The sequence below is a fragment of the Pristiophorus japonicus genome, chromosome 2, assembly GCF_044704955.1.
Source record: "Pristiophorus japonicus isolate sPriJap1 chromosome 2, sPriJap1.hap1, whole genome shotgun sequence".
In the NCBI taxonomy this organism is placed as follows: Eukaryota; Metazoa; Chordata; class Chondrichthyes; family Pristiophoridae; genus Pristiophorus; species Pristiophorus japonicus.
In genome coordinates this window covers 375,401,844-375,427,941 of record NC_091978.1, presented here as the reverse complement: position 1 = coordinate 375,427,941, position 26,098 = coordinate 375,401,844, and the positions used below count along the sequence as shown (strand labels likewise).

Below are 26,098 nucleotides of genomic sequence, written 5' to 3'. Positions count from 1 at the left end.
CGAGGACAGGCTGGTGGAGGACCTTTGTCTTACGGATGTTAAGCGTAAGGCCCATGCTTTCATATGCCTCAGTGAATACATCGACTATGTCCTGGAGTTCAGCCTCAGAATGTGCGCAGACGCAGGTGTCGTCCGCGTACTGTAGCTCAACGACAGAGGTTGGGGTGATCTTGGACCTGGCCTGGAGGCAGCGTAGATTAAACAGCTTCCCACTGGTTCTGTAGTTTAGTTCCACTCCAGTGGGGAGCTTGTTGATTGTGAGATGGAGCATGGCAGCGAGGAAGATTGAGATGAGGGTTGGAGCAGTGATTGTGACCATTTTTTTAAAAGGGGACAAGTCCGACTGTGGCAACTACAAGGGAATCTCCCTGCTATCAGCCACTGGGAAATTGTCACTAGAGTTCTCCCCAATCGTCTTCTCCCTGTGGCTGAGGAGCTCCTCCCGGAATCACAATGCGGATTTCGTCCCCTATGGGGCACAACGGACATGATCTTTGCAGCGTGACAGCTGCAGGAAAAATGTAGGGAGCAGCACCAGCCCTTATACATGGCCTTTTTCGATCTTACAAAGGCCTTTGACACCATCAACCTTGAGGGTCTATGGAGCGTCCTCCTCCATTTCGGATGCCCCCAAAAGTTTGTCAACATCCTTCGCCTGTTTCACGATGACATGCAGGCCGTGATCCTTACCAATGGATCCATTACAGACCCAATCCACGTCCGGACCGGGGTCAAACAGGGCTGCGTCATCGCTCCAACTGGGGAAATAGATTCAAGTGTAAGACTGCTGATGAGCATTGGCAGACATTTAAGGAGATATTTCATAACACTCAACAAAAATATATTCCAGTGAGAAGGAAAGACTTTAAGAGAAGGGAAACCCATCCGTGGCAAGACTTTAAGAGAAGGGAAACCCATCCGTGGCAAGACTTTAAGAGAAGGGAAACCCATCCGTGGCTAACTGAGGAAGTTAAGGATGGGATCAAATTGTAAACAATGGCATACAATGTTGCGAAGATCAGTGGGAGGCCAGAGGATTGGGAAGGTTTTCAATAACCAGCAAAGGTCGACTAAAAAATAATAAAGAGAGAGAAGATGGATTATGAGAGTAAACTAGCAAGAAATATAAAAACAGACAGTAAGCGCTTCTAGAGATATATAAAAAGGAAGAGAGTAGCTAAATAAATGAGACTGGGGAATTAATATTGGGGAACAGGGAAATGGCAGAGACTTTGAACAAATATTTTGTATCGGTCTTCATGGTAGAAGACACTAAAAAGATCCCAATAATAGATAATCAAGGGGCTATAGGGAAGGGACACTTAAAACAATCACTATCACTAAAGAAAAAGTACTCAGTAAAATAATGGGACTAAAGGTGGACAAGTCCCCTGGACCTGATGGCCTACATCCTAGGGTCTTAAAAGAGGTGGATGCAGAGATAGTGGATCCATTGGTTATATTCTACCAAAATTCAACAAATTGGAAAACTGCAAATGTAATGCCCCTATTTAAAAAAGGAGGGAGACAGAAAGCAGGAAACAGTTAGCCTAACATCTGTGGTTGGGAAAATGTTGGAGTCCATTATTAAGGAAGCAGTAGTGGGACATTTGGAAAAACATAATTCAGTCAGGCAGAGTCAGCATGGTTTTATGAAGGGAAATCATGTTTGATAAATTTTCTCGAGTTTCGACCTCACTCGACTCTTTTTTCTCCTCGTCCACTTTCTTCCCACATCCGCGACTCCTCCGACGCCCTCCGTCACTTTAACAGTTTCCAGTTTCCCGGCCCTAACCGTCTCCTTTTCACCATGGACGCCCAATCCCTCGACACTTCCATCCCCCACTGGGATGGCCTGAGGGCACTCCGCTTCTTCTTCGAGCAGAGGCCCAACCAGTCCCCATCCCCCAACCTCCTCTGCCTGGCTGAACTTGTTCTCACATCTCTCCAAATTAAAGGTGTTGCTATGGGAACCCGCATGGGTCCTAGCTATGCCTGCCTTTTCGTGGGATATGTGGAACATTCTTTGTTCCAGTCCTACTCAGGTCCCCTCCCTCACCTCCTTTCTAGGTACACTGAAAACTATATTAAATATATTCAGTGACTTGACCTCCACAGCCTTTACCACAGAAAGCTGTGGAGGCCAAATCACTGAATATATTTAAGAAGGAGATAGATAGATTTCTAGATACAAAACGTATCAAGGGTTATGGGGAGAAAGTGGGAATATGGTGTTGAGATAGAGGATCAGCCATGATCTTATTGAATGGCGGTGCAGGCTCGAAGGGCCGAATGGCCTACTCCTGCTCTATTTTCTATGTTTCTGTGTATCGGTGCCATTTCCTGCTCTCTCCCTGAACTAGAAAATTTCATTCACTTTGCATCCAATTTCCACCCTTCCCTCATCTTCACATGGTCCCACTCCAACTCTTCCCTTCCCTTCCTCGACTTCTCTGTCTCCATCTCTGGAGATATGCTTTCGACCAGTATCCACTATAAGCCCACTGACTCCCACAGCTGCCTGGACTACACTTCCTCCAAACCCACATCCTGTAAGGACTCCATTCCATTCTTTCAGTTTCTCCGTCTCCATCACATCTGCTCTGATGACGCCATCTTTGACACTAGTGCCTCTAATATGTCTTCCTTTTTCCTCAACCAAGGATTCCCCTCCACCGTGATTAACATGGCCCTCAACCGTGTTCGTTCTATTTCCCGCACCTCAGCTCTCACCCCTTCCCCTCCCTCTCAGAACCCTCTCAGGGTTCCCCATGTCCTCACCTTTCATCCCATCAGCCTCCACAGTCAATTTCCGCCACGCCCAGCATGATCCCACCACCAATCACATCTTCCCCTCCCCTTCACTCTCAGCATTCCGAAGGGACCGCTCCCTCTGCGACACTCTGGTCCATTCCGCAGTCACCCCCAGCACCCCCTCCCCTTCCCACGGCACCTTCCCGTGCAAACACAGGATGCAACACCTGCCCTTTTACCTCCTCCCTTCCCACTGTCCAGGGCCCCAAACACTCCTTCCAGGTGAAACAGCGATTTACCTGTACTTCTCTCAATGTAGTATACTGTATTCGCTGCTCACGATGCGGTCTCCTCTCCATTGGGGAGACCAAACGCAGATTGGGTGACCGCTTTGCGGAACACCTCCGTTCAGTCTGTAAGTGTGACCCCGAGCTTCCGGTCGCCTGTCACTTTAATTCCCCTCTCCACTTCCACTCTGACCTCTCTGTCCTCGGCCTCCTGCACTGTTCCAATGAAACTCAACGCAAGCACGAGGAACAGCATCTCATCTTTCAGGAAGGCGAATGCAATGTTGGCCTTCATTGCGAGAGGGATGGAGTACAAAAGCAGGGAGGTTCTGCTGCAACTGTACAGGGTATTGGTGAGGCTGCACCTGGAGTACTGTGTGCAGTTTTGGTCACCTTACTTAAGGAAGGATATACTGGCTTTGGAGGGGGTACAGAGACGATTCACTCGGCTGATTCCGGAGATGAGGGATTACCTTATGATAATAGATTGAGTAGACTGGGTCTTTACTCGTTGGAGTTCAGAAGGATGCGGGGTGATCTTATAGAAATATTTAAAATAATGAAAGGGATAGACAAGATAGAGGCAGAGAGGTTGTTTCCACTGGTCGGGGAGACTAGAACTAGGGGGCACAGCCTCAAAATACAGGGGAGCCAATTTAAAACCGAGTTGAGAAGGAATTTCTTCTCCCAGAGGATTGTGAATCTGTGGAATTCTCTGCCCAAGGAAGCAGTTGAGGCTAGCTCATTGAATGTATTCAAGTCACAGATAAATAGATTTTTAACCAATAAGGGAATTAAGGGTTATGGAGAGCGGGCGGGTAAGTGGAGCTGAGTCCACGGCCAGATCAGCCATGATCTTGTTGAATGGCGGAGCAGGCTCGAGGGGCTAAATGGCCTACTCCTGTTCCTAATTCTTATGTTCTTATGTTCTTTCAATTAGGCACTTTACAGCCTCTGGCCTCAACATCGAGTTCAACAATTTCAAAGCATAACTGCTGCCCATCTTCAGCTCTGTACCCCGCCTCCCCCCCTCGAGCTTATCTTTTATTTCTCTTTGTCTCCCATGGCAGTTGGTCATTATCCTGCCATTCACACCCGATCTCGACTAATGTTTGTCTAACTCCTGGCATTACCATTTCAAGTCGGCCCATCGTCCCTGTTGTGTCTCTAATCTCTCCTGCTTCCACCCTATCACAGACCTTCCCTTTTCTTCTTTCCTCCCCTCCCCCTTTCAGTGCTTAAGAATCTGTTGTTTCCGAACATCAGCTGTTCTGACGAAGGGCCATCGACCCGAAACATTAACTCTGTTTCTCTCTCCACAGATGCTGCCTGACCTGCTGAGATTTCCAGCATCTTCTGTTTGTATTTCAGATTCCAGCATCTGCAGTGTTGTTGTGTCCTTAGATGCTCTAATAATGACTCCACAAGGCACTATGTTGTACTTGAACTGTAGTGACCTTAGTCCTTTATTAGTTAACTCCAGAGTGAGGATCACACCTGGTGGCCTGCCTTTTATACGAGGCCAGGCACACCTGTACAGGTAACCTACAGGTCTCCCACTGCTGCGCCCTCTGGTGGCACACCTTGTAATAGTACAAACAGTAGCCATGTTGGATACATGACATCACTCTCCCCCAAGCCTTTAGTGCAACTCGCCTGTGCATTGACTGTGCTCTGGACTTAGCTCTATCAGGTTGACCCTTGGCGGGTCGTTTCTATCTTGGGTGAGTGGTTGTTGCAGTAGAGTGCTGGTGGTTGCTGTGAGTGTGTGTCCCTGACCACTCCATTCTCCCCCTCCCACATATAGGTTATGCCGGAGGCTCAGTGCGTTCATATGCATTCAAGTTCAGAAAAACAAGTTTGCATTCATTTGTGGTTCATTGTGAGACCGGTACGTTAGACTGGTGAGATCCATTGTCGATGCGAACTGGGGATCGTTGACCGGTGTGTAAGGACAAACTAGTTCCTGAACTGCTGGATGGTGTTCCTGCAGTCTGGTGGTGGCGTGGTGCCCAGGGTTGGCAGTGGGAGCCCGGTTGGCTCAAGTTGCCTGCTCTTGGGGCTGTTGCCATGGTTCCTAGCATTGGGCAGGTTCGCAGATGCCCGTGACCACCCTGTCCTTGAACCCTGGGTCACTGCTGCTCCCTAAGGAGCTGTCGTCTAGCAGTGCACAGGGAACTGCTAACTCGCTGGCCTGGGCGTTGTTTGGTTTGGGATCCTGGCTGGTCCTGGTCCCTTTTTGGGAGAACTGTAGCGAGTGACCCTTCGTTTCCGGGTATGGCCTTGGTGGCGATGGGGTCTGGGGGCTGTGCCTTAGCACGGTTTGCTCTTTCAGGCTCGTGGCGGTTGGTGCCATCGGGTGCCTGAGAGGTGGAGCCGATCAGGGGCAGGGTATAGATACCGGTGCCCATTGCCCTGCTGAGATCGCTTGCTCTGCAGCTTGTGTGTATTGGCTGCTTGTGGCCACACTCCATGGTGCATCACTCTGGTCCCAGGGACGCAGGCTACTACATTGGGTAGCTCGCTGGACCTGTGTGCTCCCGATGGGCGTCTGCCCGCTGCATTGGCTGCATGCAGTTGAAATCCTACATTACACAACTTTTCATTACTTATGGTGGATACTCTGTAGCTCCGATCTCGATCAAGTGACTTTTCCTCGCCAGTTGCATGTACACAACTCTGATCAAAAGTTACACATTTTGTCTCTAACTCACAGTTGCTATTACATTGATTGAGAATGTGGAACTGGCCCTTTAAGTGTGGTGGGTTGCAGGCCTCCTTTAAGAGAGCCTTGCTATCTTTACCCCAATCCTCTTCTCCGTTTGGTACCACGTGTTGCTCCATCAGCGCTGCACCTTGTGGTCTGGCCATCGCCATCTTTTTCTTCAGTGCATCATCTCGTGGTTTGGGCGCCATCTTTCCTCCATCCACGATGTCGACTGCGGTGATCCTCTTCTCCCCGGGTTCTGCCACTGTAGCTGGGAAGTCACCTCTGGATCCTATTTTCTTCCTCTGGAGTCCTGCCACTGGAGCCTGGGAGGTGCGTTCGAGTCGTCTCAGCTGGATCATCTCCACGCAGTCGTGCTGAGCGGTCTGTACCTCGGGTGCTGTGCTGGTCTGCTCTCTGGTGCTGGGTCCACCCTCAGGTGGGGGCTTGCTTTGCCTCTGAGCGCGGAGGACGTCGATCGCTGGAGGGGTGAAGTCTTCTCCATCCACCTTCAGCTGAGCAACGTTGGTCCATCACCTGCAATAATCCACAGAGGTAACTTGTGCACCGCGCCATCATGGAGTACCTCTACATTCGCACTACTGGGATAAGTTCATCGGTGTAGGTGTGCAGCTTCTCCTGAACCGGGGCCAACTTGGGTCGTTCAGCTTGATTGTCCCATAGCCTCTCAAAGGCTTCTTGATTCATTACTGACTGGCTCGCCCCCGTGTCCACTTCCATGAAGACTGGAACGCCGTCTACCTCGACTTCCATCCTCAACGGGGAACACACGATGGTGCAGGTAAACATGCTATATACCCCATCGTGGGGCTGAGCTGCCTCTCTGACTATTGTTTCATAATCCACGCTGGATTCATGGCCATCTGCAAACTCTTCATCAACACACTGAGTCATATTTCTCTTACACATTTGCTGGAGATGGCCCTTTGTGCTGCAGCCCTTGCATACATAGTCTTTAAAGCAGCACTGGTGACTCCTGTGATTCCCTCCACAATGTCAGCATGGAGCTACTCGATTAGCCCCCCTCGGCGGACTCTCTGTTAAGGGACTCTGGAGCCTGTTCTCTCTTCCCTGCGTCTAAAAGACGCCACTCTGTGCACAGTACCTGCCGGGTTTGAGTCCTGAGGGTGAGACATCTGCCTAGAGCCGCAGGTCGAGGTCATGAAGGCCTGGCTCACAGAGATGGCCTTCTGCAGTGTGACTGTGGTATCTGTCGACGGTAGCTTATGAAAAAGGCCCTCATGGCCGATTCCAATGACAAAAATGTCCCGCAGCGCTTGGGTGAAGTGATTACCGAAATCACACGGTGCCACCAGCCTCCTGAGGCCTGCGGCGTATTTCGCGATTTCCTGCCTTCGGGCCGTCGGTGGGTGTAGAACCGGTGTCTGGCTGTGAGGATGCTCTCCTTGGGCTTGAGTTGCTCATGGATCAGTGTTACGAGCTCCTTGTATGACTTGGCTGTTGTCTTCGCTGGTGCCAGCAAGTCCCTGACGAGGCCACAGACGGTGGGCCCACAACTGGTTAGCTCTGCACTTATCGGCCAGTGTGGCCGGGCCGCCTCCTGCCAGGTCACTTGCTGTGAAGAAATGGTCGAGCCTCTCCATAAAGGCATCCCAATCATCACCATCGGTGAACTGCTGCAACGTACCAAGGGTAGCCATTTTCGTGTGAAAGTTCATAATCTCGTCGCCAGTTGTTGTGTCCTTAGATGCTCCAATAATGACTCCATGAGGCAATGTGCTGTACTTGAACTGTAGTGACCGTAGTCCTTTATTAGTTAACTCCAGAGTGAGGATCACACCTGGTGGCCTGCCTTTTATACTCGGCCAGGCACACCTGTACAGGTAACCTACAGGTCTCTCTCTGCTGCGCCCTCTGGTGGCACACCTTGTAATAGTACCATGAGTGGCCATGTAGGATACATGACAGTGAATCAGGTTCTCTCTCCACAGCTGCTGCCTGACCCGCTGAGATGTCCAGCATTTTCCGTTTTTATTTCAGATTCCAGCATCCGCAGTATTTTGCTTTTGTGTTGCTGGAGTTCTTTTTGGATGTGCATCATTAAGGAAGTAGTAGCAGAACATTTGGAAAAGCATAATTCAGTCGAGCAGAGTCAGCATAGCTATATGAAAGGGAAGTCATGTTTGACAAATTTGCTGGAGTTCTTTGAGGATGTAACGAGCAGGGTGGATAAGGGGGAACCAGTGGATGTGGTGTATTTGGATTTCCAGAAGGCATTCGATAAGGTGCCACGTAAAAGGTTACTGCACAAGATAAAAGCTCACGGTTGGGGGTAATATATTACCATGGATAGAGAATTGGCTAACTAACAGAGAACAGAGAGTTGGGAAAAATGGATCATTTTCCGGTTGGTAAACAGTAACTAGTGGGGTGCCACAGGGATCAGTGCTGGGGCCGCAACTATTTACAATCTATGTTAATGACTTGGATGAAGGGACCGAGTGTAATGTAGCTAAGTTTGTTGATGATACAAAGATGGGAGGGAAAGCAAGTTGTGAGGAGGACACAAAGAATCTGCAAAGGGATATAGACAGGCTAAGTGAGTGGGCAGGCATTTGGCAGATGGAGTATAATTTGGGAAAGTGTGAGGTTATCCACTTTGGCAGGAAAAATAAAAAAGCAAATTATTTTTTAAATGGAGAGAGATTACAAACTGCTGCAGCACAGAAGACCTGGGGGTCCTTGTGCGTGAAACACAAAGTGCCAAAATTGCCCCGTCCTTAAGCCCTGTTACCACCACAAATCGGCGGCCAGGCTGCGGAGTGGAGTGACTGCCGACTTTTCCCGGAATGGCTGCTGATATCCCCATTGCCCTGCCGAACTTTCCCGGCTCCCGGCAGTGCCCTGATCGTCCCTATCCCACCGCTTCACTGCTGCCGATCCGTGCAAAGCGTGTCATCACCATGGCCCCGCTGATCTGACACCGCCCTCCCTGCGATAGTGACATTCCCCTCTGAAAATCTTCCGGTGGTCCAGTGAGGCTGTCCCTTTGGCAATGGCAGTGGGGCTTCCCTTAAAGGGGAGGGCACACTGCCGCTGCTGCCATGTTTTTTTATCAACCCGACAATTATGCCCCTGGGTTCGGCCGGCCACCAACAGGCAGCCTGGCACACACCCCCTTTTTGGGGGCCAGGCCGCTGGCCTGGCTGAAACCCTCCCTGGTGCCTCAGTGGGCGGAAGTTTTAAAATGGCGGAGGCTCTCCCCTTTAAGTGAAGGGGCGAGCTGTGATGACGCGGCGCCGTGATGACATCATCGCGGCGGTCACTCCGCACCGCTCCCCACTTCCGCCCCTCGGCTGTTGTCACCGCCCCCATTAATAGTGACTTCCGGATCCAAGGGAAAAAAACAACAAAGAGCAGAATTTCACTCAAGAGGCGACCTGAACTGCAGCTGCAGTTAAAAGCCATTCAAACAGGGAGCATGCACCCCGTTTCAGGCGGGGGGGGCAGTATCCACCCCAAAAAGTTAGTATGCAGGTACAGCAAGTGATCAGGAAGGCAACTGGAATGTTGGCCTTTATTGCAAGGGGGATAGAGTATAAAAGCAGAGAAGTCCTGCTACAACTGTACAGGGTATTGGTGAGACCACACCTGGAGTACTGCGTACAGTTTTGGTCTCCGTATTTAAGGAAGGATAGACTTGCATTGGAGGCTATTCAGAGAAGGTTCACTCGGTTGGCTCCTGAGATGAAGGGGTTGACTTATGAGGAAAGGTTGAGCAGGTTGGGCCTATACTCATTGGAGTTTAGAAGAATGAGAGGTGATCTTATCGAAACGTATAAGATACTGAGGGGGATCGAGAAAGTGGATGCAGAGAGGATCTTTCCACTCAAAGGGCAACCTCGAACTAGGGGGCATAGTGTCAGAATAAGGGGTCGCCCATTTAGAACTCAGATGAGGAGTAATTTCTTCTCAGAGGGTTGTAAATCTGTGGAATTCTCTGCCCCAGAGAGCTGTGGAGGCTGGGACATTGAATATATTTAAGGTGGAGACAGACAGATTTTTGAACTTAAGAGATTGAAGGGTGATGGGGAGCGGGCAGGGAAGTGGAGTTGAGCCCAAGATTAGATCAGCCATGATCTTATTAAATGGCAGAGCAGGCGCGAGGGGCCGAATGGCTGACTCCTGCTCCTATTTCTTATGTTCTTATGGTGTTAGACGAAAGGGGTACAGGGCATGGTGTGAGAAGGGAGGGGAAGGGTACAGGGTACATGATGTGGGAGGGGAGGGGTACAGGGCTTGATGTGAGAGGGGAGGGGTACAGGGCATGGCGTGAGGGGGAGGGGTAAAGGTCATGGTGTGAGGGGGATGGGTACAGGGCATGGTGTGAGGGGGAGGGGTACAGGGCATGGTGTGAGGGGGAAGGTTACAGGGCATGGTGTGAGGGGGAAGGGTACAGGGCATGGTGTGAGGGGGAGGGGTACAGGGCATGGTGTGAGAGGGAGGGGTACAGGGCATGGTGTGAGGGGGGAGGGGTACAGGGCATGGTGTGAGGGGGAGGGGTACAGGGCATGGTGTGAGAGGGGAGGGGTACAGGGCATGGTGTGAGGGGGAGGGGTACAGGGCATGGTGTGAGAGGGGAGGGGTACAGAATGCACGGTGTGACAGTAAGGGGGGTGGGGTACAACAAAGAAAGACATATTTCAGGAAATATCAGAATTATAATTTCTCTGCAGAGCTTCAGGATTTTGCTGCAACAAATCTGAGTCCCCAATCCAGCTCTGTCAGTGGCCTCGCTTTTCTGATGGGTTCAGTGATCAGTTCCATTAAGCAAGGCAGCTCTGTCATTGTTCACCCTCCCCCATCCACTGCTTTAGAAATGCTGGATATCAGAAGGCAACAGCCTTGCTGACGCCCAGTGTTGGTAAGGTGTTAATGGTCGGAAACATGGCAGGGCACAGAGTCCTGTCTCTAATCTACCATTTGTTTTGGGAGCCCCTCCGTCCCTCTCGACGGATAATCCTGGATGTGGCAGTGCAGCTCAGGGAGCAGCAAAGGAATAACGAGGATTGGGTCTCCGACACTGAGCCCCTTGTAAGGTCTCCCTCACTGTGGGACTATCACAACATCACATTAATGTGTAATGCAACATTACCCTGATCATCAAACAGTATCCTGTCTTAATAAAACCCCTTGATGTTTACAGTATTGGCCACTCAGGCACGTGGCCATTAGTTAAATATTCCACTGTCGATGCCCACTCACTATTACACACTGTGCCTGGTGTGGTACTCTGTTACTGAATCACAATATCAACCTTTCTATCTGTAGGCAACTGCTACTTGCACCAGCCAGGTCACATTTCAAAGTGACGTGATCACCACTGTTGTCGTGACATGTGTGAACACATCCTTAACAACAACTGTCGCACCAACAACTGATGCACCAACAACAACTGGTGCACCAACAACAACTGATGCACCTACAACAACTGATGCACCAACAACAACTGACGCACCTACAACGACTGACGCACCAACAACGACTGACGCACCAACAACGACTGACGCACCAACAACGACTGACGCACCAACAACAACTGACGCACCAACAACAACTGATGCACCAACAACAACTGACGCACCTACAACAACTGACGCACCAACGACAACTGGTGCACCAACAACAACTGATGCACCAACAACAACTGACGCACCTACAACAACTGGTGCACCAACAACAACTGACGCACCAACAACAACTGGCGCACCAACAACAACTGACGCACCAACAACAACTGATGTACCTACAACAACTGTCGCACCAACAACAACTGACGCACCTACGACAACTGACGCACCAACAACAACTGACGCACCAACAACAACTGACGCACCAACAACAACTGATGCACCTACAACAACTGATGCACCAACAACAACTGACGCACCTACAACGACTGACGCACCAACAACGACTGACGCACCAACAACGACTGACGCACCAACAACGACTGACGCACCAACAACAACTGACGCACCAACAACAACTGATGCACCAACAACAACTGACGCACCTACAACAACTGACGCACCAACGACAACTGGTGCACCAACAACAACTGATGCACCAACAACAACTGACGCACCTACAACAACTGGTGCACCAACAACAACTGACGCACCAACAACAACTGGCGCACCAACAACAACTGACGCACCAACAACAACTGATGTACCTACAACAACTGTCGCACCAACAACAACTGACGCACCTACGACAACTGACGCACCAACAACAACTGACGCACCAACAACAACTGACGCACCTACGACAACTGACGCACCAACAACAACTGACGCACCTACAACAACTGACGCACCTACAACAACTGACGCACCAACAACAACTGACGCACCAACAACAACTGATGTACCTACAACAACTGTCGCACCAACGACAACTGTCGCACCAACAACAACTGTCGCACCAACAACAACTGTCGCACCAACAACAACTGACGCACCTACAACAACTGTCGCACCAACAACAGATGCACCAACAACAACTGGCGCACCAACAGACGCACCAACAACAACTGACGCACCAACAACAACTGGTGCACCAACAACAACTGACGCATCAACAACGACAACAACGAGATCATCATCGTCGTCGTCATCATCATCATCATCATCATCATCAGAAAGCAGTGAATCATCCGAGAGATGCAGAGTAAGGGTATATCACAGATATATTTTAAATTGATGCTAACTGAAACAATGGCGTACAAAGTCCTGAACCCCTGTGCGAAACAATACGCCAAGTACAGCGAAAGACCCCTGGTTCTGGACTCTCCAGACAGGGTAAACAACCTCTCAGCATCTACACTTTCAAGCCCTCCATGAATTTTATATGTGTTGCTGACAGTATCTCTCATTCTTCTAAACTCGGGATAATATAGGCCCAATCTACTCAATATCTCGTCATAAATCAGCCCTCTCATCCCAGCAATCAATCTGATGAACCTTTGTTGCACGCCCTCTAAGGCGAGTTTTCCCTCAGGAAGGAGAGTGTACACAGTACTCCAGGTGTGATGTCATCAAGCCCTACATAATTGCAGCCAGACTTCCTTACCCCTATACTCCAACCCCCTTGTATAAAGGGCAACATACCATTTGCCGTCCTGATTGCTGCTGTACCCACATATTAACTTTCTATGATTGGTGTACAAGGACACCCAAATCTCTCTGAACACCAACATTTACCAGTCTCTCACCTTTTAAAATAGATTCTGCTTTTCCATTCTTCCTCCCGAAGTGTATAATTTCACACTCCCCCACAATATAGCTCTGGCCCATACACAACGGAAGCTCATGGAAAGTTTTTGAATCCATGGCCTTTCTGAACAGGCTATAAATTTAAGCCTAAAGTTTAACACACAACAGGATCTAAACTTATTTTGTTTTTTCAAAATTTAAAGCGTTTTTTAATTTCTGCTCACTGAGACATACAATTGCCTGAAATCCCAGCTTCCCCAGGTCCGCATGGGGTGCGTATGGGGTGCGTACAGGGTGTGCGTACAGGGTGTCCGTGGGGTGCGTACGTGATGCGTACAGGGTGTGCGTGGGGCGCATACATGATGCGTACAGGGTGCGTACAGGGTGTGCGTGGGGTGCGTACGTGATGCGTACAGGGTGTGCGTGGGGTGCTTACGGGGTGCGTACAGGGTGGGGTGTGCGCAGGGTCCATACGAGGTGTGTACGGACCCGAGAAGGCATCGCAAAAGCTGGTTTTCAGCGCACAACGTGCATACACTGAAAACCGGATTTTCCGATTGGTCACGCTCCAGCTCAACAGATCCTCCACATTTCGGAAGCCAGGGCATGCACATGGGCAAGATTGCGGTATTTACCCACTCTCCCAGCCCCACCGACAGTGCAGCACTCCCCCAGCACCACCGACAGTGCAGCACTCCCCCAGCACCACCGACAGTGCAGCACTCCCCCCAGCACCATAGAAACATAGAAAATAGGTGCAGGAGTAGGCCATTCGACCCTTCGAGCCTGCACCACCATTCAATAAGTTCATGGCTGAACATGCAACTTCAGTACCCCATTCCTGCTTTCTCGCCATACCCCTTGATCCCCCTAGTAGTAAGGACTACATCTAACTCCTTTTTGAATATATTTAGTGAATTGGCCTCAACAACTTTCTGTGGTAGAGAATTCCACAGGTTCACCACTCTCTGGGTGAAGAAGTTTCTCCTCATCTCAGTCCTAAATGGCTTACCCCTTATCCTTAGACTGTGACCCCTGGTTCTGGACTTCACAAACATTGGGAACATTCTTCCTGCAACTAACCTGTCTAAACCCATCAGAATTTTAAACGTTTCTATGAGATCCCCTCTCATTCTTCTGAACTCCAGTGAATACAAGCCCAGTTGATTCAGTCTTTCTTGATATGTCAGTCCCGCCATCCTGGGAATCAATCTGGTGAACCTTCGCTGCATTCCCTCAATAGCAAGAATGTCCTTCCTCAAGTTAGGAGACCAAAACTGTACACAATACTCCAGGTGTGGCCTCACCAAGGCCCTGTACAACTGTAGTAACACTTCCCTGACCCTGTACTCAAATCCCCTTGCTATGAAGGCGAACATGCCATTTGCTTTCTTAACCACCTGCTGTACCTGCATGCCAACCTTCAATGACTGATGTACCATGACACCCAGGTCTCGTTGCACCTCCCCTTTTCTAATCTGTCACCATTCAGATAATAGTCTGTCTCTCTGTTTTTATCACCAAAGTGGATAACCTCACATTTATCCACATTATACTTCATCTGCCAGGCATTTGCCCACTCACCTAACCTATCCAAGTCACTCTGCAGCCTCATAGCATCCTCCTCGCAGTTCACACTGCCACCCAACTTAGTGTCATCCGCAAATTTGGAGATACTACATTTAATCCCCTCGTCTAAATCATTAATGTACAATGTAAACAGCTGGGGCCCCAGCACAGAACCTTGCGGTACCCCACTAGTCACTGCCTGCCATTCGGAAAAGTACCCATTTACTCCTACTCTTTGCTTCCTGTCTGACAACCAGTTCTCAATCCACGTCAGCACACTACCCCCAATCCCATGTGCTTTAACTTTGCACATTAATCTCTTGTGTGGGACCTTGTCGAAAGCCTTCTGAAAGTCCAAATACACCACATCAAATGATTCTTCCTTGTCCTCTCTACTGGAAACATCCTCAAAAAATTCCAGAAGATTTGTCAAGCATGATTTCCCTTTCACAAATCCATGCTGACTTGGACCAATCATGTCACCTCTTTCCACATGCGTTACTATGACATCCTTAATAATTGATTCCATCATTTTACCCACTACTGATGTCAGGCTGACCGGTCTATAATTCCCTGTTTTCTCTCTCCCTCCTTTTTTAAAAAGTGGGGTTACATTGGCTACCCTCCACTCCATAGGAACTGATCTAGAGTCTATGGAATGCTAGAAAATTTCTGTCAATGCATCCGTTATTTCCAAGGCCACCTCCTTAAGTACTCTGGGATGCAGTCCATCAGGCCCTGGGGATTTATCAGCCTTCAATCCCATCAATTTCCCCAACACAATTTCCCGACTAATAAGGATTTCCCTCAGTTCCTCCTTCTTACTAGACCCTCTGACCCCTTTTATATCCAGAAGGTTGTTTGTGTCCTCCTTAGTGAATACCGAACCAAAGTACTTGTTCAATTTGTCTGCTATTTCTTTGTTCCCCGTTATGACTTCCCCTGATTCTGACTGCAGGGGACCTACGTTTGTTTTTACTAACCTTTTTCTCTTTACATATCTAAAGAAACTTTTGCAGTCCGTCTTAATGTTCCCTGCAAGCTTCCTCTCGTACTCGATTTTCCCTGCCCTAATCAAACCCTTTGTCCTCCTTTGCTGAGTTCTAAATTTCTCCCAGTCACCAGGTTCACTGCTATTTCTGGCCAATTTGTATGCCACTTCCTTGGCTTTAATACTATCCCTGATTTCCCTTGATAGCCACGGTTGAGCCACCTTCCCTTTTTTATTTTTATGCCAGACAGGGATGTACAATTGTTGTAGTTTATCCATGCAGTCTCTAAATGTCTGCCATTGCCCATCCACAGTCAACCCCTTAAGAATCATTCACCAATCTCTCCTAGCCAATTCACGCCCCATACCTTCAAAGTTACCCTTCTTTAAGTTCTGGACCATGGTCTCTGAATTAACTTTCATTCTCCATCCTAATGTAGAATTCCACCATATTATGGTCACTCTTTCCCAAGGGGCCTCGCACAGCGAGATTGCTAATTAATCCTCTCTCATTACACAACACCAAGTCTAAGATGGCCTCCCCCCTAGTTGGTTCCTCGACATATTGGTCTAGAAAACCATCCCTTATGCACTCCAGGAAATCCTCCTCCACCATATTGCTTCCAGTTTGGTTAGCCCAATCTATATGCATATTAAAGTCACCCATGATAACTGCTGCACCTTTATTGCAAGCACCCCTAATTTCCTGTTTGATGCTCTCCCCAACATCACTACTACTGTTTGGAGGTCTGTACACAAGTCCCACTAACGTTTTTTGCCCTTTGGTGTTCTGCAGCTCTACCCATATAGATTCCACATCATCAAAGCTAATGTCCTTCCTAACTATTGGATTAATCTCCTCTTTAACCAGCAATGCTACCCCACCTCCTTTTCCTTTTATTCTATCCTTCCTGAATGTTGAATACCCATGGATGTTGAGTTCCCAGCCCTGATCATCCTGGAGCCACGTCTCTGTAATCCCAATCACATCATATCTGTTAACATCTATTTGCACAGTTAATTCATCCACCTTATTATGGCTACTCCTTGCATTAAGACACAAAGCCTTCAGACTTGTTTTTTTAACACTCTTTGTCCTTTTAGAATTATGCTGTAGTGTGGCCCTTTTTGTTTCTTGCCTTTGTTTACTCAGCCTTCCACTACTGCTTTTTACCTTTCTACCATCTGTTTCTGACTCCATATTATTACACCCTATCTCGCTGCATAGGTTCCCATCCCCCTGCCATATTAGTTCAAACACTCCCAAACTGCATTAGCAAATGTTACTCCTAGGACATCAGTTCCGGTCCTGCCCAAGTGCAGACCGTCCCTTTTGTACAGGTCCCACTTCCCCCAAAACTGGTTCCAATGTCCCAGGAATTTGAATCCCTCCCTCTTGCACCACTACTCAAGTCACGTATTTATTCTAACTATCCTGCTCCCTCTACTCTGATTAGCACGTGGCACTGGTAGCAATCCAGAGATTACTACCTTTGAGGTCCTACTTTTTAATTTAACTCCTAGCTCCCTAAATTCAGCTTGTAGGACCTCTTCCCAGTTCTTGCCTATATCGTTGGTACCTACATGTACCACGACAACTGGCTGTTCACCCTCCCTCTCCAGAATGCTCTTCAGCCGCTCCGAGACATCCTTGACCCTTGCACCAGGGAGGCAACATACCATCCTGGAGTCTCGGCTGTGGCCGCAGAAACTCCTATCTATTCCCCTTACAATAGAGTCCCCTATCACTATAGCTCTCCCACTCTTTTTCTCACTCTTCTGTGCAGCAGAGCCACCCATGGTGCCATGAACCTGGCTGCTGGTGCCTTCCCCTGGTAAGTCTTCTCCCCCAACAGTATCCAAAACGGTATATCTGTTTTGGAGGAAGATGACCGCAGGGGACTCCTGCACTACCTTCCTGCTCTTGCCTTGTCTCTTGGTCACCCATTCACTATCTGTCCTAACCCTTACCTGCGGTGTGACCAACTCACTAAATGCGCTATCCACAACATTCTCAGCATTGCGCATGCTCCAGAGTGAGTCCATCCGCAGCTCCAGTGCCGTCATGCGGTCTGTCAGGAGCTGCAGCTGGACACACTTCCCGCACACATAGTAGTCAGGGACACTGGAAGCGTCCCTGACTTCCCACATAGCACAGGAGGAGCAAGACATGGGTCAGAGCTCTCCTGCCATGAGTTAACCCTTAAATTAATTTACTTACTAAAATTTACTGAAACACCAAACAGCTACTCAGTAGTTCGCTGCCAATTAAACCAATCTAAAAGTCAGTCTAAAAGAGAGTTATACTTACCAGTCGAACAGCCAACCATTTACCAGCTTGGCTGTGACGTCACCTCTCAATTTCGCAACCCTCTGTCTTTGTCTGCAACTGGTTGGGTTGGTCTCTGGGCCTCCGTCTCCTACTCTCGCACTCCTTATCAGCTGCTCTAGTGTCAGCACTGGTAGGAAAAACAAGACAAAACAGCACCTGCCACCCCCGCTTGCCCGAACTCACCCACTTACCAAACTCACAAATGCCACTCTATGCTGCTGCACTCCGTGCTCTGAACGAGTTGCCTCTTTTTAAACTGTATCTAGGTCAGATGACTCACTACTGGTCAGTCGTTTACAGAACTGGTTTTAACTAGCTGCTAACTGCCTCCTACTGGAGAGTTTTTCTCTGCCTAAACCTGAAAGATTCCCAACTATTTAAATTTTCCCCTTTAAATTAAACTGCTATTTACTTAGAAACTACTGGCAATTGCCACTAACAATTTACTCCAGCCTCCAAATGGTTTCAAGAGAATAACCCTTAAAACTCACCCACTTACCAAACTCACAAATGCCACTCTGTTCTGTTGCACTCCATGCTCTGCACGAGCTGCCTCTTTTTAAACTGTATCTAGGTCAGACAGCGACAGTGCAGCACTCCCCCACCGACAGTGCAGCACTCCCCCAGCGCCACCGGCAGTGCAGCACTCCCCCACCGACAGTGCAGCCTCCCCCAGCCCCACCGACAGTGCAGCACTCCCCCAGTCCCGCACTGAACCTTGGGCTGGATAAAGCTCTCCACCCCATGCCGTGGGGATTGATCCGAGGATCGGTGCACTCCGAGGAAGAAGCTCCGGTCCTGAGCCACGCTGACACACCTCTGTCCGATGCAGAGTTAAACCGAGGGAGGGCACCTGAGCATTGACAGGTTTAACTGCAAATGTGACTTGATTGGTTCGTCAGAGGGCCATTCTTCAGATATTTAATATTAATGTTCTATTCCAGAAAAATGTACATAAAAAGAAAATTCTGTTTTCTGGACTGAGATATAAATAATGCCATTTGATTTAGAAGCGTCGCAGAGGACGGAGAAACTGGCGTTGCAGGAGGAAAAAAGGTTCAAAAGCAAAAAGCCGGGGTCGGGGGAGACGTGGTCGGAAGGGAAGAAGGAAATCTCATGGTTGGAGGCACGGATCGAGCTCTGAAACTGGTGCAGACAGATAGACAGATCGCAAGACTGAATGAACCGCAGAGAGTAAAACACAGATTCAGTAAGTATCACCAGAGATTATGTGTCACTTTTTGAAGAGTAAATTCTCCTTAATTTTGTCCCATTTCTGTGGTCGCAATATTGCATAGAATTACAACCTGTAAACAGGCCGTTGGACCCAGCTGGTCTGTGTTGGTGTGGATCCTCCAGCGAGTAATGGTCCTGATCCCATTTGCCGGCTCAGTTCCCAAATCCCACTATCCTGCTCTCCTTCAGCCTCCTATATAACCAACTAACCCATCCTCAAATGTTGATCAAGTCTATGGATTTGATTCTTCCTGTACTATTTTGATCTTGTATATTTCTGTAAGGCCACCTCTCTGATGCCTCCTTTCAAAGCTGAAAAGCCCAAAGTCTTTCCTTATAACTCAGTTCTCTGACAACAGGATCAGACTCTTTATCTAAACTGCCTCAGGATTTGAATGTCTGCCTCGTGTCTCAGTGACCAGGGCTGGACACTGAACTCCAAGTGTGGTCTGACCAGTGTCTCAGTGACCAGGGCTGGACACAGTGCTCCAAGTGTGGTCTGACCAGTGTCTCAGTGACCAGGGCTGGACACTGAACTCCAAGTGTGGTCTGACCAGTGTCTCAGTGACCAGGGCTGGACACTGAACTCCAAGTGTGGTCGGACCAGTGTCTCAGTGACCAGGGCTGGACACTGAACTCCAAGTGTGGTCTGACCAGTGTCTCAGTGACCAGGGCTGGACACAGTGCTCCAAGTGTGGTCTGACCATTAGGCCTTGAGCACGACTTTCCCTGACTAACACTCTGCTGTTTGAGTGATGTGGCTCAGAATTCCATTTATTGTTTGATCGTTGCCCTGCAATGATTGGACATGTTCAGGAGTCTCCCTTACCTGTACCTGTGGACCCACATTTGGTATTGTGAGCAAATTTTACAATATGTTGAAATCCTTTTTAATGACAGCAGAGAACCGAGGACAGGACCTGCATAATCCAATAGTCAATAATCCCAAGAGAGCTTTTCCAACTTAGAGCAAGACTGTACCGTGCAGGTGTGAGAGTCATCGAGTGCGATGGAGTGTGAGCAGCATTTGCCCATATTGGAGGATCGATCAATATTTGTGTGTGAGGATGAAACAAATCCTCCCAATTTCTGTTAAACTTGCTTCACTCACGCAGCTGTGTGTGAACAGAGTTAAAAGGCTCCATGTATCCATGCTTGGTGATTGTAGTAAGAGCAAGTGACACATCCCGTGGGAAACTCATTTCCTTGCCAACATCAGCCCCTTTGGACACATGTAGAAAGTGACTCTCGTTTTACGGAGAAAGGCTTTTCAGCTCACTGAATGTTCACCAAAATCCGCTAGAAAAATGGTTAACTGACATTCAGCTGAAAGTATTGGAAAGACCCACTGAATTAATGTTGCTGATTAAATTACAGATGCTGTAAGAAAGCTGAAGAGTGGATGAAGATCTCTGGGCAAAGGTGGTGAACATGAAGAAAATTCTACATGCCTTAAACTGTTTAATTTCAAAGCATTATTTTTCACATTTAATTATACATAGTTTAATGATTAATTATTAGTACTTCATGCTCTAGTTTATTATACTGGTGGTCATGATAGTTTCTGTCATATATGTAACCTTAATGTAACACCACTGCAATACTATATATATTTGAGAAATGCATACCTTGACCACGGGGTGAACTTGTGGGAGACACTCCTCACCTGGTCATCCAGGTATATAAAGGGAGGTCCCACACATGGGCATCACTCCTTGGTCCTGAGAATAAAGGTGCAGGTCACAGAGTGACCTTGTCCATAGAATGTGCCTCGTGTGGATTTGTGGTATTGTGTAAGGACTTTACAGTGGTGACGAGAAACGGGAATCAACGACCCCACGAGAATGGCCACCTGTAGCACAGAGGAACGGTACTGTGTTGGTGAGGACTGGGACGATTTCATTGAGAGGCTTCAGCAAAGCTTTGTCATGAAGGACTGGATGGGAGATGCAGCGGCCGACAAGCAAAGGGCTCATCTACTGACCAGCTGTGGACCTAAGACTTACGCGCTCATGAAAGACCTGCTAGCACCCGAGAAGCCGGCGGACAAAACCTTTTAAGAGCTCAGCAAGCTAATCAGTGAGCACCTCAAACCGGCGAGCAGTGTACACATGGCCCGACACAGATTCTATACCCACCGATGGCGGGAAGGACAGAGCATACCAGACTTCGTGGCGGACCTCCGCCGCTTGGCCAGCCTCTGTAAGTTCACAGACGCCTGCAAGGGGGAGATGTTAAGGGATTTCTTTATTGAGGGCATTGGTCATGCCGAGATTTTCAGAAAGTTAATCAAGACCAAGGACTTGACTTTGGAAGCGGCGGCGTTGCTGGCTCAGACTTTTATGGCGGGGGAGGAGGAAACCAAGATAATATACGTGCGCAACTCTGACTCCAACGTGGCGATGGATCAGGGGGTCAATATCATAAATGCGACTCAGAGCCCAGCAGGCAGGCAAGGGCAGTTCGACACACCCCAGGCAGCAATAGATCCCAGAACAGGTTTTCAACACAGACAATGGCAGGCTGAACGGACATTATGGCATCCCAGTGGACAATGTATTCTGGGATGGGGCCATTGACACCCACTAAGAGGGTGTTCAACAGCAGTCAAAGGGACAATCAGCAAGGAATGCCGGGTAACAGCTCTTTTGTTCACAACAATGGGAATCTCAGCTCATGCTGGAGGTGTGGGAGCAGACATGCTGCCAGGACTTGCAGGTTTCAACAGTTCGTCTGCAGAAATTGTAACCTCACTGGCCATTTAGCTAGAATGTGCAGGAAGCCTGCAACCAGGCTAATTTACAAAGCGGATGGAGCAGAAGAGGGGTCTGCGAGGCAGGATGACACGTGGGGCAAATCAATGGATGCTGAAGTTCAGCGGGTTCATGTGGCAAACATTCACAGCTCATATACCAAAATGCCACCTATGATGATGAAGGTCCTATTAAACGGCATCCCGGTATGCATGGAGCCAGATACAGGGGCCAGCCAGTCACTCATGAGCGTTCAACAATTCGAAAAGCTATGGCCACTCAAAGCCAGCAGACCCAAACTAGAACGCATTGAGACTCAATTACGGACATACACCAAAGAAATCATTCCAGTGTTAGGCAATGCTATGTTGGCTGTCACACACAATGGATCAATGAATCGGCTGCCGCTCTGGATTGTCCCCCGGGCAATGGTCCCGCACTGTTGGGGAGGAGCTAGTTAGCTGAGATGAACTGGAAATGGGGGGATGTGCATGCAGTATCATCTGTGGAGCGAAGTTCATGCTCACAGGTCCTACAGCAATTTGAGTCGCTATTCCAACCTGGCGTCGGGACGTTCAAAGGTACCGAAGTAGTGATACGCATCACCCCGGATGCCAGACCAGTGCACCACAAAGCCAGAGCTGTGCTGTATGTGATGCGGGAAAAAATTGAAAGCGAATAGGACTGTTTGCTGAGAGAGGGCATCATCTCGCTCATTGAATTCAGCGACTGGGCAAGCCCCATTGTCCCCGTCCTAAAAGCGGATGGCTCGGTCAGGATCTGTGGCGACTACAAGGCCACTATCAACCGGGTGTCCCTACAAGACCAATACCCACTTCCGAGAGCGGAAGATCTTTTTGCCACGTTGGCAGGTGGCAAACTGTTCACCAAGTTGGACCTCACTTCAGCCTACATGACCCAAGAACTGGCCGACGAATCCAAACTACTGACCACAATCACCTCGCACAAGGGACTGTTTGTTTACAACAGGTGTCCGTTTGGCATTCGATCAGCGGCCGCGATCTTTCAAAGAAACATGGAAAGCCTGCTTAAATCCATTCCTGGAACGATTGTATTCCAGCACGATATCCTCATCACGGGTCGAGACACCGAGGAACACCTCCACAACCTGGAGGAGGTGCTACGCCGACTGGACCGGGTAGGCCTGCGACTCAAGAAGTCTAAGTGTGTGTTTTTGGCCCGAAGTCGAGTTTCTGGGCAGGAGGGTTGCTGCAGATGGGATTCGGCCTACCGAATCCAAAACACAGGCGATTTGACGAGCACCCAGGTCCTGCAACACATCGGAGTTGCATTCATTTCTGGATTCTTGAACTATTTCGGGAACTTTCTGCCGAACTTAAGCACATTGATGGAGCCGCTACGTGTGCTCTTGCATAAGGGTTGCAATTGGTTTTGGGGGGACTGTCAAGAACGGGCTTTCAATCGGGCACGTAACCTACTCTGTTCAAATAAGTTGTTGACCCTGTACAACCCTGTAAGAAATTGGTTCTGACATGTGATGCATCGTCCTATGGGGTTATGTGTGTTGCAGCAGGGCAATGCTGAGGTGCAACTCCAACCTGTGGCTTATGCCTCCAGGTCGCTCTCTCAAGCAGAACGTGGATATGGAATGGTTGAGAAGGAAGCACTCGCATGTGTCTATGGGGTGAAAAAGATGCACCAGTACCTTTTTGGCAGGAGGTTCGAATTAGAAACGGACCACAAGCCGTTAACATCCCTGTTGTCAGACAGCAAGGCTGTCAATGCCAATGTGACTGCTCGCATACAGCGATGGGCTCTCACGCTGGCTGTGTATGACTACACCATACGGCACCAGCCAGGCACCGGAAATTGCGCTGACGCGCTCAGCAGGCTTCCACTGGCCACCACTGAGGGGGCAGCGGAGCAAAGCACGGAGATGGTCATGGCTGTCGATGCCTTTGACAGCGCAGGCTCCCCCATCACAGCCCGCCAGATCAAAATCTGGACCAACAGAGATCCCCTCCTATCTTTGATTAAGAAATGTGTCCTGACTGGGGATTGGGCGCCCGCACACGGAGCATGCCCTGAGGAGGTCAGACCGTTTCACAGGTGGATGGAAGAGCTCTCCATCCAAGCCGACTGCCTACTATGGGGTAGCCGGGTAGTCATGCCCCAGAGGGGCAGGGAAGCTTTCATCAGGGAACTCCACAGCGAGCACCTAGGCATCGTGCTGATGAAGGCCATTGCCCGGTCACATGTATGGTGGCCGGGAATTGATTCAGACCTGGAACACTGTGTTCGCAGGTGCATGACGTGTGCCCAGTGAGGTAATGCCCCCAGGGAGGCCCCGCTCAGCCCGTGGCCCTGGCCCACCAGGCCATGATCACGCATTCACGTAGACCACGCGGGCCCGTTCATGGGGAAAATGTTTCTCATCGTGGTTGATGCGTACTCGAAATGGATCGAGTGCATCATTTTGAATTCGTGCACGGCATTCACCACAGTGGAGAGTCTGCGTGCGGTCTTTGCGACCCACGGTTTGCCGGACATCCTTGTTAGCGATAATGGCCCATGTTTCACTAGCTATGAATTCTGGGAGTTCATGTCGGGTAATGGCATCAACCATGTCAGGATAGCACCATTCAAGCCGGCCTCCAATGGCCAGGCAGAACGTGCGGTCGAAATCATTAAACAAGGCATGCTCAGGATTCAAGGTCCATCCCTTCAATGCCGTCTATTGTGCCTCCTGCTGGCCTATATGTCCCGACCGCACTCGCTCACAGGGGTTCTGCCCGTGGAGCTCCTTATGAAACATACACTCAAAACTCGGCTGTCCCTCATTCATCCTGTCTTGTCCGACGTTGTTGAGGGCAAGCGCCAGTCCCAAAATGAGTGCCATGACCGTAATTCAAGGGGGAGATGTATAGAAATTGGTGACCCCGTATTTGTTCTCAATCACGCCAAATGGCTTGAAGGTACTTTAATAGACAAAGAGGGGTATAGGGTCATCGTGGTTAAACTTAACAATGGGCAGATATGCCGCAAGCATCTGGACCAAGTAAAAAAAAGGTTCAGCATGGACACTGAGGAACCTGAGGAAGATCATGAGATGGTATTCACACCACCGCCAGTGAACGAGCAACAAGAACATTCAGCAGCATGCACAGTCCCTGCGGTCAGCCCGGACAGGCTGGAGTCACCACAGGGGACAGACATGTAGGCCAAGGCTCAACAGCCAGAGCCTCAACTGCGGCGCTCCACGAGGGAGCGCAGACCACCTGAGAGACTTAACCTGTGATCCCAATAAGACGTTGTGGGGGAGGTGATGTCATGTATGTAACCTTCATGTAACAACACTGCAATACTGTATATACTTGAGAAATGCACACATTGACTACAGGGGGTGAACTTGTGGGAGACACTCCTCACCTGGCCATCCAAGTATATAAAGGGAGGTCCCAAGCAGGGTCATCACTTCTTGGTCCTGTGAATAAAGGTTCAGGTCATGGAGTGACCTTGTCCATAAAATGTGCCTCGTGTGGATTTGTGGTATTGTGTAAGGACTTTACAGTCTCACTGCTCAGCAGTGTGCCAACTAACGAAATCATGTGATATATTCCATACCGGATAATAAACAGAACACTGAATTACTGGATCGCTGGGGCTCTCTCAGTTCTGTAAAACAATATTGAGAACAACTCACACATATTGGACCCATCGCCAGACTTTTAGCAATCTGACTTGTTAACTGTGATTTGTTTTGTATTAAATAAAACTCTAATTATCAGAACCCTGTTGGTGTAGTCTGCTTCTGAATGTCTTACAAGGCCAGTAATCAGATTTACTAAAAGTAGAACATTAAAGAAACAGAAAGTCAAAACAGCATGAAAATAATAAATACGGCAGATTTCGCCAACACCTAATTACACTGAAGCTGAAGAAACTTCTTTACCCAGAGAGCGGTGAGAATGTGGAACTCCCTACCACAGGGAGGAGTTGAGGCGAATAGTATCGATGGATTTAAGGGGAGGTTAGACAAGCAGATGGGGGAGAAGGGAATAGAGCGTTCTGCTGATAGATTTAGATGGGGAAAGACGGGAGGAGGTGCGAGTGGAGCATAAACGCCGGCATGGACTGGCTGGGTCGAATGGCCTGTTTCTGTGCCGTATATCCTATATGGGCTAGACTTTCCACTATGATCGTTTTGGGTGATATTTCCAGCCTT

General features: G+C 49.0%; 1 protein-coding gene across 5 annotated transcripts in view; it reads left to right on the top strand.

Moving 5' to 3' along the window:
- LOC139251262 (cell surface glycoprotein 1-like) overlaps positions 1-20,903 on the top strand; it is a 30,476-nt gene extending 9,573 nt beyond the window's left edge. The window contains exons 4-7 of one of the 5 annotated variants that reach the window (XM_070873240.1): positions 11,062-12,156; positions 12,313-12,471; positions 18,913-19,112; positions 20,516-20,903. In XM_070873240.1, the coding sequence (XP_070729341.1) occupies positions 11,062-12,156; positions 12,313-12,471; positions 18,913-19,065 (1,407 nt within the window). In that variant the 3' untranslated portion in view covers positions 19,066-19,112; positions 20,516-20,903. Of the gene's footprint in view, positions 1-11,061; positions 12,472-18,912; positions 19,113-20,515 lie in introns of all 5 variants that reach the window. The other 4 variants (XM_070873239.1, XM_070873238.1, XM_070873235.1 and 1 more) reach the window with 4 other exon arrangements.
- The last annotated feature ends 5,195 nt before the right edge of the window (positions 20,904-26,098 follow it).